This window comes from Pelecanus crispus, chromosome 5, assembly GCF_030463565.1.
Source record: "Pelecanus crispus isolate bPelCri1 chromosome 5, bPelCri1.pri, whole genome shotgun sequence".
NCBI lineage: Eukaryota > Metazoa > Chordata > Aves > Pelecaniformes > Pelecanidae > Pelecanus > Pelecanus crispus.
The window spans coordinates 61,453,268-61,468,435 of NC_134647.1; the positions used below are offsets into that span (position 1 = coordinate 61,453,268).

Here is a 15,168-nt window from a genome sequence, read left to right on the forward strand (position 1 = left end):
CAACCATGTGCTAGGCAGAATCATTTTGGGGGAGGAGAGGTGCACCCACCACGGCATCCCCATGCGGCGGCAGGGGAACAGCAAAAGCACTTCCACACAGTTATCGCTGCCCTGATCAGTGTGGGTGCCTCCAAATTGGTGAGGGACAGAAAAGGATCGTTGCACGGGGACTTATGCATGCTAACCCTTGTATTGCAAGCTGGTACAGACACAGCACCTCCAGAAACTGGGTTTACTGCATCTCTTCACTAACCATTTGTATGTATACATACATATGTGTGTGTATGCATCGATATACGTATGTCTGTAAATACCTATGCGCTCTGATACATAGCTGAAATGTGCAACTAGCTTAAATGTATTTTGTCTTATAAACTTGAGAAAAAGTTTTAAGTGGGGTGTTTTCTGCGTCAAAGTTTTAAGTGGAGTGTTTTCTGTTTCACTAGACACAATAGTTGAAAAGTGCAACTGTAATCACAGGTTGTTATAGCACTGAACCCAGAGATGCTGACACATTCACTGACATTCATTGACAACACCTACACAGGTAATACTAAACAACCTACATGGATAATACTGAATGACTCCGACAAACAAGCAGACCTTGTATTGTTGGGGAAGAGGAAGGAAAGGCGGAGGTGCTCACTGGGTGCATCTACCTTCCTGATTTTATCATAGAATCATAGAGTCATAAAACCGTTTAGGTTGGAAAAGACCTTTAAGATCATCCAGTCCAACCATTAACCTAACATTACCAAGTCCACACTAAACCAGTTAAGGGTAGACTAGACTAAACCATGTCCCAAAGTGCCACGTCTACCTGTTTTTTGAACGCTTCTAGGGATGGTGACTCCACCACCTCTCTAGGCAGCCTGTTCCAATGCTTGACTACCCTTTCTGTGAAGAAATTTTTCCTAATATCCAATCTAAACCTTCCCTGGCGCAGCTTGAGCCCGTTTCCTCTTGTCCTATCACTAACTACTTCATGCTCAGGACAATTTCTTTTTGGTGCAAGTTTGCCTCGTGCCATCTATACAAGTGCACACTCAAGTGTGTCACTGGCAATCTCGCGCTTTCCTTCCCGGTGAAGCCACAGTAGGAGTTGCATTGTGCTCCTTAGCAGTCAGCCTCCCGCACACACTTAGCACACATTGAGGCCACTGACCAGCATGGACTTCACTGTCATTAAAGATGCAATGTGGACGTACAGTCCCAGGACTGCAATATGCTATCGCAGACAGTCTGCCAGTCTGTTCCTCTCTGCATCAAACACCGAGTAATGGACCCACATGGGGGGAAAGGTCGGGACCTGTATGAGGAGACCTTCAGGAGTAACATCTGGCCTCTGAGTTTAGTAGCTTCAGCCTTTCTCAGGATGGCTCTGCACAGGTAAGAGAAAAATAATCACAGTGAGAAGTCCTCCATATCAGCTAAGCAAGCTAAATTGCTGCTGGGAGGAGATCAAGACACTTAAAGCAATACAAAATCACCTGTCAAAAGGATTTGAGAAAATCCAAAGCCAACATGGCAAAGAAGAAAATATAGGAGACTTAGAAGACATCCTTTAAAAAGATGAAAACATGTCCAAATAAGGAAAATAGAACAGAATGGTTAAGTATAGAAGGCCAGAAATCATCTTCAGAAATATTTGAAAAAAAGGCATAAAAAGTAATACTAAATCTTTCCTCAGGCCCCTCAGGAGCAGGGAGCTTGCCAGAGTCTATGGAAAAGATATAAAAGGAATGCTCAGAAAAAAAGAAGGTCAGAGCAGAAAAACTAAAGTAATTTTCTGCATTTGTATTCAGAGTGTGGGCAGGCTCCCATGCTGCAATGCTTACCTACAGTTAAGAGCTCGGACAACATGCATGTATGACACACAGAACCTCTCACACAGTGCTTCAGCACTAGATGACTGGGAAGTATGCAACTAATGTCACAACAATTTTTAAATCATTCCAGGATAAGCCTAGGAAACTACAGACCAGTGACTTTTGACAACTGTACGAGCCAGATTAACAGAAACTCTTTTAAGCAATAGAATAAGGGGTTACACAGACAAATATGACACACTGGGGAAATTCAACACAGTTTTTGTGAGGAGTAGGGTTGACTCAAAATATTTGTAGAGTCTTTTGAAAGAGTCAAGAGTACAAGAGAGCTGGACAATAAAGTCTACCCTCATTTCCAAGAGATATGTGCAAAGGTCCTTCACTGAAAGTTCTTAACCTAAGCAGCCATGTGACCAGAGAGGGGCTTCATATGGATAAATAAATGACCAAAGATTGGAAAAAATATCAGTTTTAAAGGAGTGGGTGGAGGAGGAGGAGCTGCCAATAGTCAGGCTCCAGGCTCGGGCACATGCTGAGTAGTTTATAAATGACACAGAAAAGGATGTTAAAGAAAAGAGGTTTACAGTCACCAAGTTACTTAGATCCTGCCAGGGAAGTGTTGATCGCTGCCCAAACAGGACTGAGCGCAAAACGGGCCCTTGGTGGGACCTGTGGGACTTGTCAGTCTCCTACCACAGTTCTCTAAGTGGTTCCTCCCTTGGCAGCCTCCTCTCCTATCTTCCCATCCAGGCTGAACTACAGCCTTATTCAGCAGGATAGAAAACTGGGAATTACATTTCTCCACTCTGAGAAATTACTCAAACACAGAATAATTAAACACTGAAGCACAAACTGCCTCATTCAAAAACCATTGAAGCTAATGGGAATCCGTCCACTGATTTAATTGTTTCAGTTTGGGTACAAAATGACTGAAAACATCACTGGCAATTGGAAAGCCTCGCCTGTAGCTTCATACACATATCCAGTAGGGCAGTATTACAGAACAGAACACTACGGAGCTATTGGGAGCCGCAGTCTATAAAACACCATCCCGAGCTATTACACGGTAATATTACATGTTGTTACAGCGAGTAAAGATCAAGTACGCTTTTATCCAAACAGAATAATAAAAATTATCTTAGTTGGTTCTTCACACCAACAGACAACCCTGTGATCTAGGTGGCAACATTGTTCAAACATAAGAAACTTCATCAGAATCTCACAAATGCTCTGAAACATTTAACAGAAATTCAAGAGAAAAAAACAGATTTTTCTATTTTTGTTGCACAAACTAAAGCTTTAATAAAATATTAGAAATTATTTGTAATATTGGCCAGAGATTTCCAAATATTTCTAAATGCTCAAAAGAACCTGGAAACCAACTGGTATCAATAATAATCTTTATTCAAACCATGTAAGACAGAAAAATTACTGATTTTATAAAACAGTATTGTGAAGATCTAGAGACTAAACACACAAATATTTTCAGTATGTTAAAAATATTTGTAAGGCTAGTAGTATTTTCCAACGAGAAAGTACTGCTGACAGAAAATAGGAACATCCTGCAACATTTTCATTTGAAGAGCAACATATGTCTCCAGCCCAGTACAATACAGGAAGACAGTGCTATTTTAAATGTTTGGTATGCTTGTCAGAAGAAATCAGAAGAATCTTCAAAGCATTTTATGAACAATGCTTCACTAATTTTCTATCAGGAAAGTGTCTGGGAATACAGTGACATGTTTGGACATGTTTTAGATGCTGTAAAATTATGTCAACAAATACAGCAAAGGGAAGCTCTCATTTTTTAATGCAAGTTGTATTAAAGAGGGACACGTTGGAGACCTATGGTCTGGTTAGAGAGCTACTTTTCAGCCAACTATAGTTAGTATTTACTTAATCTGATATTTTTGTAAATAATTTTAGAACATTTTGCATTCAGTTACTGTGGATATATTTTACAACAACCTTGACTGTTGAGCTAGTATGAAATATAGCAAAATTAGAGCTACTGTAAACACAAAGCACATTTAATTCCTGTTTATGCCAAAACGCCAAATGTTTCCTTTAAAAACTATTTATACATATATTTTACAGCACAGAACAGATGAAAGAATATGACCTGCTTTTTGATTTTAAGTTGCACTTAACATGGTAATACTACTGAGCAGAAGATACTTAAAACAGTCTTACAGTACATTTCACATCTATTTAAAAGCCAAATTATATTAAAATTATTTATTTGCCTTCCTTTTTATGTCTTTTCTTACATTAGAACTACTGGACAAACTACCATCATAATCAGGTTATCTTATTAATGATATATCTGATAATTTGTAGGATAAGAAAGCAAGCCTTTAAGTATATATCTGAAAGACCTGTATCACCTTTTTTGCAACTAGACTGTAAAATACATTCTGATCTATATTACTGCATTTGCTTTCCTAACTGCAGATGGATGGTCCTATTGTATACAGTTTTCTTGTCACAATTTTACTTCTCTTATTGGCTGAGAAAATAAAACAGCCTGGTATTTAACATTTTCCTGTTTCCCTGTAAAGCCTAAATGACATACCGATCCTGCTCTAGCTCCACCTGCCACACTACCATGTCTGCATTCGCCCATGGCCTCACCACTCTCCCCCTCCAACCTCCCACGCTCAGCCCTGATCTTCCCAGGTCCACTCCAGTATGCAAAGAGATGCTGCTTCAGATGAGTAGTTAATGTCTTTTATAAACCAGGTCAAATTCACCCTAACTAGTAAGCAGGATGTATATCCTCTAAATTCACTCTCTGTAATATGTGTTAACTCCTGTCCATCCATTACACTGTGCACCTTTTTTTGCTTGCAGACAAAACTGCTCTAGAGGACAAAAGCAGCCCAGAAATGCATAGGTCTCCCAGTTGATGCAAAAATGACCTTGTCAACTTTCTCCCTCTTCCTCTTACTTTATTTCATAACACAGCTCTCCCTTTTATCGAGCCGTTTTAAGGATAGCATTTGCATAAGCAAAACCTTTTATTTCCAGTTCATCTCAGTAGTATATAGCAAAGCCGCCTACCATAGCAAAGAGCAGAGAACAAACACGCCTACAAATAATGTTTCCCTTAGTTACAAGAATCAATGAACTTCCTTACTTTCAGAATCATACAGTGGGAAAAGTCATGCTCAGCCACCTTAACAAACTTAGTGCTACTGAAATCAGAGGCTACTATGTTTAGGTATGAATCTTCCAAACACTTGCCAAACTTGACAAAATTTGCCTGTTAAACACCATGTATCACAGAAGGAAAAAAAAATCTTTTTATTAGTAACAATGACACACAATCCCAATCTTGCTCCCACTGAATTCAGTGACAAGTCTGTTATCATCTTCAGTGGGATTAGAATCAGACCAGGAATATAAAAATATTCTGTTTGATCAAAATTACTCTGTTGTGGAATTCCGGTTCTTCAATCCCAGCACGCACACATCCATTTATTCCAACAAGCACCTTCTGCATGCAAAGACTATGCAATTCCCTTCTAAAAGAGACTGATGGTTAAGAGGTAGTTAGGTAAAATGTATATGCTACAGCATGTATATAGCCTTTCAGATGATAAAAACATCAAAGGCTGCAAATCTGCGGTCCTGAACAGGTCTCGTTTTTAAATGCAGATAAACACTTTGGTAACAGATTGAAGATTTTCTTTTATTTTCCAGAATAGTAAATGTAACTCAGAACAGAGGAAATAGAAAGTTTACACAAAAAAGTGATTTCAACTGATACAAAGAATATTGCCTTTAACACAAAAAATAGCTTTCCTTTAAAAAAGGAAAGTGCTGTGGATAAAAGCCCACAGGAAGTAGTGAAAATGTCACTATATCCCATTATAGGCAAAATGCCTGCATAGGAGATTTTGATAAATGCATGCTTGCTAAAAAGGGTGCCCTTTTTAAATGAGCTAAATAATATGCAATTCAGTATTAGCAACATTTCATAAACACAGTCTATTGCCACTATAAGCCTCACTTATAATGGGGACATACAACCCCTGTTTACAACAATCCACAAATCCATGGATATTTTTTCATTGGTTAAGATCCCTGTTACAGAAAACAATTATATAATGCTGGTCTGCATACAAAAACGTATTTCTTGCTTTGTGAAGGACAGCTTCCTATATTTAGCATGGGAAGTGTACAGATTTGCTTTTCATTCTTTATTGTTTCCTTTTCAAAATATCATTTAAATGTTGGTCAAATTATAGCAACAAATTATAGCAACTTTCTTTTTTTTTGGTAAATAGTACCAAGAAACACTACCAAATTGACATTTTTTCAATATTCTGATGATACATGTTTCTGAAAAGTATTGTAAACCATTTAACTTCTGTACAGATCATATGGGGAGATTGTTCTACTGAGGTTACATTGAGTATGTTTTCATTATAACAGATTACATCTTGATCAGGAAAATACTGTCACGTAATCACTGACCAGGGTTATCTCATATGTTGTTCTCCAATTTTGTTTACATCTCATGTTTTAAAATGTCATGTTATAGATTTTGGATATTGAGTTACAGTCAGCTAATGTACCAGTCTCCATCTTCCATTATACGTTCGCTTTTTGCTAAAAACCTTCAGTAGAATTTCTTTAAACCATGGAAAAAATAACTCAAGAGAAGTGACACCATTGCATTGCTAACAATAAAAATATTTTGCACTTTTGGAAATTTCAGGTGAAAGAGACTTATGTAAATATTCAATCACTTACTTTGGTAGAGTTTTCAAGTGATTTTCTCTTAACTCCAAAATTCGCAATTTGACAAGTCTAGAAATATGATAGAAAATAATTAGTTGATTCAATTAATTAGTTCAGGAATTCAGAAGGACTATTTGAAACTATTTATTTCAACAAAAAAAGAGTCCACTTAATGTACAATAGTAAGATGTCCAGTTATTCTGGGGCTGAGTATGATACAAAATGTGTTCAGAACCGAATAGCTTCATGTAAGGACAGACAGCTTCAGATAAGGACATATCTGTCCTTACCTGAACTCTTCTGCAAAACTTTTGACATATATCAATTTTCCACAGTAACTCTAAACTATTTTTATTAATTATTCAAACAAGGCAAATATAGTAAAAGTTAATTTCCCTCAAACATTTCCAGACCTATTAAAGGATAAAAAGCAACTGCTGTTTAGTTCACAACTTTCTTTTGCATTTTTGAGCACTGAATTCTACAACTCCACACAGGCAGACCAATACTACAGAACAGATCTCCATTGAATTTACTGTATTTTAAACAGAAGTAGGACATGTGCTTAAGTGTTGGCATAAATTAGAACCTATACACAACAGTACTTCATAATTCCATATCACTGTGCAAACTCTAATGAGCAATATTATTTAAGCCACAGCAATAAATTTCAAGAAGTAGAATAACGGCAAGGAAGGAGGACACATCAGCTAGGAGATGAAGACACTAATGTATTAGAGTTCCAGAATTTGGGGCAGTATTGTCTAATTACCCATATTGTCTAGGAAGATAACCTGATGAAAGGATTTTGATTCCTGTCATCCTTTTGCTGTTTTTTTAATCCCAAATTATAATCAATGTGGGGAGGAAAAGGAAGAGGATCTTAAACCAAAAGGATGAACAATGAGGTCCTTTCCTCTTCATCTCAAATTGTACAACTCCACTCACAGAAAATCTGGAGTATCAAATCAACTATTTTTAGAGGTACATTCAATGCATGAGCTGACCATGCCCAGGATTGCTCAAGAACTGAGCAGGTCTGCATAACTAATTTGTAATTGTATCATTTCTAAACAGAGATGTCAGCCCAGAGTCATACTATTAAAGCTTTTAGGATGATATAGTTTCTAAATGTGAAGAAAGTTTATTGAGGAACTTTATAGTGAGTTTCAACAATTTCATTAATACTACCTTTCATATTACTCTGTCTCGACAGTCCAGGTCCTTTAGTGCCATAAGTGTAAACATGTGAGAAAAATTTTTTTAAAATACAGCAAAGCTTTAAATAGTTCTCTGTCCAGCACACCACCAGTTTCCTGTTTCATGGAACCTCAGGCTTCCCAATATTATGCTATTCTAGAAAACTACGATTTTTATCTTTTTCCTACCAAACAAAGCAGAAAACATTTCAAGTCCTACAGCTGTGCTTAACCAGGACTAAAAAGAACAACTTTAAATGAGAAATGTACAGAGACATTTACATGATGCTCAGGTAGACTCTGTTCCTGACTTTATTCACATGGCTAAATGAGATTATAACAGACTAACTGAATATTACTGTACCAGAAGATATAAAGAAATCACTAAAATTTGGAGAAGAGCAATGAGGGAGATACAGTTAAAGAGCAATGCCTGTGTGCTAATGTGGGAAGCTTCAGAAACATGACAAGGATTTGTAAATGCAAGACACCATATAGATAAAATAGGAGCAGAATAATAATAATAAAGGAATAACAACAACAACTCAAACTAGTATAATTTCATTTAGATAAAATATGCATTTGTAAAAGGGGGAAAAAAAAAAGTTAGTGCTTTCTGCTAAAAGATTTAGAATACTAGACATGTCCTTAAGCAACAAAGATTATTAGACAAAGTACCAGCAAGGCTTTAGAAGACCATAATGAATATAAACACTACACATCTGATAAATTGCAGGGTATTTAATGTATTTATTTTTCCTTGACATTTGAACATAATGTCTGATTCCAAACGGCAGAAGCAAGCTGTCTTAGGATTTACTCTGATATTTCAAACACTCTTCAAATACAAACAATGACAATTTTTCTTCCTCTTTCTTCAACTAGGCATTTTCTAAAAGGTATTCCAGCATAAAGCCCAGACTCAGCACTGCATCAGTGACAGGCCCATCAAGTGAATACTGATAAAACAGCACTTTCTATTTCTCAGTGCCTGAGCATACCAATGTCATTTCCAACACAAATTATGTCACCTCCGCATTCATTTGGGAATGCTGAGCTGATGTTCCCAGTAGAACAGTAAAATACACATTTGGATAGCTGGATGGACCAGGAAAAAAACTAATACTGGGTGAATCCTGTAACACCACCATATGTTTTCTCTGTTAATCCTTTGTCTTCTGAGCTGTTTGCCCAACTGGACAATCTGAGGGCAGAAAGGCTGACCATTCCCGCACCAGTGGTGGAATAAACTTGACATTTCTGCCAGACCTGTGCAATGTAAGGATCCACTGGCTTCTACTGCCCTCCTAAATGGCGGTGGCAAATTGTGTTAACTTTGATTCCCACCCCCCTCTGCTTTGTCCTCATCTAACACTTTTTGGCTCAGTTTCTGCTGCATTTAATTTTACTCTCATGCTACATCCTTTCTGCTCTGCTGTTTTTTGAATCTTCTCTCTTGTTCTTGTTTTCACATTTTTCCTTTGGTTACTCCACCACACTCAGTCATTTCTTTCTTCTTTTCTGACTCACAACACTTTTTCTTTCTGTTCATTTTTCAATAGGCATAGACCATATTGTTATTTTCTGCCCTGGCCACAATTTAATAACACATTTGATCAAGGGCAGGCCTCCTCTTCAATTTCTATTTCTTCTCACCTTTTCCCTAAGCCACCAAATTGCATCACTTCATCATAAAATTCTTGCTGACATAACATTCTCTCTAACAACAATCATTCATCAAAATAGGGCTGAAAAGCCAAAATCTCTTTGGTTCTTCTGTTTTGCTTTGTTTTGTTTTTAAAAAGAATACAGCTTTAAAATTGTCCCTTAAAGCCTAAACTGGGTTCATATAGAAGAGGAATGTGCTTTGATGACTAATTCTTACCTTCCAAAGTTAGCTGGAAGAAACTCCAAAAAGGCATCATTTAGATAGAGCTGGGTCAAATTTAGAAGTTGTGTGAAGCCATCTGGCAGCCTAAAAAAAACAGTTAAAAGCTTAATGCTCACACCAAAGTTGCTATGGAAATAATAACTGTATATTTAGAAAGAGAAAGATTACTTTCTCTCTTACCTTCTTTTTCTACCCAAATACTCAAGAAGAACTTACTTGTTACAGACATCATTTTTGCCTGTTCTCATCTTTTCCATGTTGCTATAATATGAAATTAAAATGCCTGGCACATTCAAGTTACATCAGCCTTTTCTCCCTTCCTAGCTGAGGGTTTTAAGCCAAAGGTGGTTTTTTTCTTTCTTTCTTTCATTCATTCTTTCTTGCTATCTCTCTTTATTTCTTTAAACTGAAAGTAAAATTTCATCCTTTCATCTCCTTCACTCCATTTTATAAATCATGGGATTACAACACAGATTGCAGGTTTTTGGAAGGAATAAGGGTTGCCAAAGTCCCAAGAGATTACGGTATGTGAGGACGAAGCATGGCTTACTTCCCAAATAAATAAAGCACCAGCCCCCTGTGTTTAAAAGGCCGCATCATCTGGACTGCTTTGCCAAAACTTCCTTTATGATGTGGAAAGACACCACATTTGTTACATAGTACACAGATCTTTTCACAGATACATCAACCCTGGATTTCAAACAATTAAAAAGAAATTTAGATTAATCCTGCAAACGAACTTGATACAAATTTTAGTTCACTTTGTGTAAATTTCCTGCACTTGCAGTAAACAAAGACAAGCTACTGATACTCACTTAGAGAGTGGATTGACACTCGCTTCAATAATTGTTAAACACTTACAACATTTAATATTTTCTGGAAAATCTTGAATTCCTAAAAAAATATTGAAATAATTATTATACACACATAAAAAAACATTCAACTTGTTTTGTTCATAAATGAGTTCATTCAACATTTTCAGATCAGACTTAAGCTATAACAGGAAGAATACATATATTTTAGTATTATAGTCTAAAAGATAATACTTAAGCACTAAATAAATACACCAGAACAAATAATATGCCTTGTACTAAAACTATTATGCTAATGCTTGATTTATATAATCTTCTAGAGTTAAATAGTGACATCATTTGTACTTATATTTGTGCCTTTCATTTCTTTCCAGACTGCATATCTTTTTCTTCTTTGCCTCCTTCTCTTCTTGGGAGAATGTACATACAATCCTGAGAGTCTTTAGGCCTATACTGATAATCAATTTTTCAAAATTTTCAACACAGCCTAAGCCTCATTTTCAAAACAAAGACACTTAAGTTCAGACATGCAAAGGTTTTTAGGCACATAAATATGTAAATGCATAATTTGGAAATTCATATCAGCAAATTAGTCACTGGCTATATAAATCCTGGTAGTTGTTTACCTGCAGCCTTATATGCTTAAATACATTACACAAGAGCCCAGTAAGTACTAAGCCACTTTGGAAAGTGGAATGGTTCGTAAGTGCACTGAAAAACGGTCTCCCACTCCTATTTCTAATGTTTATCAGTCACAAGTCATCACAGGATACTATGCTAAAGCAACCTCTTTTTTTTTTTTTTTTTTTTTTTTTTTTAACAGAAAAGTAGATGAGGTAGCTATCTACCCAGACTTCTCAAAAGTGCCAGACAGGAAAACAGTATATAATCTAGAAAAAGAGCAAGTTTTCTAGAACACAAGTTTGTTAATCATTAGGAATTAAAACTTCATTACTATTCATATTCATTACAATTCTTTAAAATACTTATACTTTTGATCTCTTACCATTTTTACTGATATCAAGTTCTTTGAGATTAACTAAGCTAGCAATAGTGGTTGGCAGACTTGAAAGGTCATTGTCTGGTATACTCAGTTTGCGTAAAGCTTGACAGTTGAACAGTTGCTGTAACATAAAAAGACACTTTACAGTGTTTCAGGAAAAAGATCAGTTTGGGATCATTATTTATACACCGAAGCAACAAATACCACAAAACTACATTTGTTACATAAAAATTCAATAATCAAAAAATATTCTGAAAAGCCATTATTTGGGAAGACATTCTTACAGGCTGCTCAGTATCCTAAACACAGCTTATACACAGTTGACAAGGATAATGAGAACAGTTGATTAGTAGCAGGAATGTTCAAAAAGAGCTTTCTGTCAAAAACTGCATACTCATTGCAATCAACATTTTGTAGGTACATGATATTTCACGTGTGTCATATCAATTGAAATTTTTCGTGGCTTGTGGTAAATTAAAATATTTTATTTTATAATTTAATTTCATGATAGATTTTAAAATATTTTGACTGCATGCAGAAGAAATTTGCTATCGTTAAGAAACAAAATGCTTTGTCATTATCAAAATTATATGTTCCTTAAGTCTCCCCCAAAATTCAGTACTTGATTCTAATTTTTAATTCAAATTAAAATTTTATAAAATGTCAGAATTTCCACTGCAAAACAATCCTGCTTTCAACTTGAAGTAATCAACAAATCATGTTGAAAGCACCTATTTAACATAGCTGCTTTCCTCAAGAAATATCACTATCTCATACAACACCTTACACATGTAAAAATTAATAAAACAACCATACTAAGAGAAAGCAGTCATGAAAAGCGACTTCACATTTAGGTACATTGCACTGCAAGCTTAGAGGTGCCGTAAATGAAGAACAAGCAGGTCCATTTTTTAGATAGAGTAGCTTATGGCTTCTTCAAGCCCAGCGCGCTAGCAGGTATAAGAGGAGAATGCTATATAATTCCTTGGCTTATTTACTGCCATGCTCCACACTGCCCAGGAACAGTACTGTGGAAAATGGACTGTTACGGGTGACAGGGAAGGGTCACGCGTGGCTACCCGCCTTGATGGTACAAACCCTGGTTCGTGCACCCAGCACAGCGTCACTGCAGCTGGCCTCCAACCCCCAGTACCAACCGCTCCTGCGCTACCCATCGGACCGGACTGTGGGAAAGACCTGCTTCACGTTACCCACTTTGTGGCTGCAGGCTCTAAAAACATTGCTCTTTTCAAGAGTTAAAAGTTACCAAACCCCGCAGGACTTTCTGCAAGTATGAATTCACCAAATGGCACAAGAAAATTCAGCGGGTTCCAGAGAAGAACAACTTCTCTTTGCAGGCATCTCAAAAGTGTTCTTCAAATATTAGCGCTATGTTTACAACAGATTTAGTCTTTCTTTCAGACTTCTGTATCAGAATAAAGTCTACATACTTATGTACTGGCTATTTGAGAATGCATAATAATTTGATTGCCTAGATGAAAAACTCAGCCAAGTATCCAGAGAGGAGAAAATTAACACACAAATGGTGTGCAAACGCCAACCTGCTACTTCATTTGAAGTCAATTTTAGATCATTTTGAAACTGCATGCTTCTGCCATAACTCATAAACCTTTAGAAACATCCTGCTTTTTCCTCAAGATAATCTATTCTCAGAAAACTGAGAGGGAATCGCATGAATAAAAAATCCTCAGAATGAGAAGCACCACACCACAATCACTACCAATTGGCACCAAATATGAAAGGGCCTTTTCAAAGTGAACGACACTTTTCAAAATGCTTTTGTATTGACACTTTTTTCAGATTTCCGCTTACACGAAATGTACTTGTTAATTCTCAAGACTGCACGACAGCCTCCTCCCCGCTGCTCTCCAGCTAACGCCAACAGTAGGCAGAGAAGCACAACGCGCTGCTACAGCCCAGCAGCCCCGCAGGGGTAACGAAGAAAACCATTTCCATGCTGGGGCCTGCAGTTCACCCTGGAAGCTAAACTGGCTTACGCATTTCTGCTTGCAGAAAATGTTAATAAAGGGAAATATCTCTCCAGAGAATGAGGAATTCCTCTGCAACACACCTGAGAGCACCTACTTTTTCTCTTTTTTAGGGAAGCACATCATTTTGGACAAGACTGGAAAGTAATGAAATTAATAGGCTCTAGGGTTTGCTCTTAAAGTTTCTAACCACATTACTGTGTGGGAACAGCTGTAGACATCAGTAATGTTCAGCATAGGGAACCTGCAGAATTTTGGTAGATATACAAACTATACCATGCTATTATACCTGGAAAATTATATTCCCAGTGCATGTTCCCAGCTGTTCCCCTGGAGAATTCTTCTTTTAGAAGCTAAGGAAGGCTTGGAACTCAAAGTTTTGACAACATCTGCACAGATACGAGGCTTTTGAACCTTTTGAGGTTAATGAAGAAGTGTAATAAAAAATATTCCCTCTGGACTAATTTTATGATGTACTGTTGTATCAGAAATAATACAAGAGTGTGAATACAGATATGTAGGCCCAAAATTGCCCATTTTTTTTTACCCACTGGATATTCAGAAGGTGTCTTTCTCAATTTCTAGTGCTTTATGGGCCTTGCCATCATGATCTTGATGTAATCATCATACTGTATGTCCATATACTACTTTTATTCCTTTCAGACTGGGAACCAAACGGTCCTAATAGAGCTGTGATTTGAGTTAAAACAATGGGCTATTATTCTGCATATCTCAAGTTCTTCACTACACAGCAATAGAGGTTGTTGGCTTTCAGGGCCATCAGAGAACAATATGAAATTTCTGCTCTTTATTTCCATAGGCATCTGTGAAATAGACTGGCTAACATATTGGGGGAACTGAAACATGATTTCTTATTGGCAGATTTAGAAAAAGTATTCAAGGCCTTTAATGGAAACTGTAACTTATATAGCAAATGCAATACAAAAGAAAAATATATTTAATTTATAATACCTACCCATCTATGTGAGCTATACATTAATGACTACCTCAACACCATTTATATATTGGTTGTATTGTTTGTTCTCAGTGAGACAATTAAGCGTTAAGATGTAGCCTCTAACTTCAGTAGCATATTTAGCATTACTGGTATCTATTTTACCAACATGTGAGATGGTGAAGCACAGTGCTGGCTATTTCTAGAATTTGTTGTTAGACACAGATGAATTTTTCCTAAGTCATGAACAAGCAAACTAATTTTTTCCATTACAAATTAGTCCAGATTTTATTATATATTTATAAGGGAAAGCTGCTGGGGAGAATTTTCATCTCATTCATGTTTTTCTGGATACTGATTGTCAGTGACTCCACCGTCATTAAAATCAGTATTATTTTTTATTAGTCATTGATTCATTTGACTCATACAAATAGGGACATACGTGCTGCAGCAGCTCATGATAATGAAGTCAAAGGCAAATAAAATGAAAGACTTGGCCAGAGTTAGGGGAAAATAGAGAACAAGAATTATACAACAATCCTATAAATCCTTAAAAGAAAAGAAAAATATTAGAAATTAGGAACTAGAAATCCATTTCTAATGAAGACAGCAGAAAAAAAAGTGTAATTATGATGCATAAAATGTAAGGTAAAAATAAAAAACAACAGGCAGAATGAGTTTAATACATCAGTTTAATGCAAAATAATTTCTTGGTTTCTTG

General features: G+C 36.6%; 1 protein-coding gene across 1 annotated transcript in view; it reads right to left on the minus strand.

Annotated features, from left to right (window-relative positions):
• Positions 1-15,168, minus strand: part of LRRC7 (leucine rich repeat containing 7) — a 178,039-nt gene that overhangs the window by 83,467 nt on the left and 79,404 nt on the right. Inside the window, 4 exon segments of the mRNA XM_075710417.1 lie at positions 6,591-6,647; positions 9,663-9,752; positions 10,484-10,562; positions 11,487-11,604. Coding sequence (XP_075566532.1) covers positions 6,591-6,647; positions 9,663-9,752; positions 10,484-10,562; positions 11,487-11,604 — 344 coding nt within the window.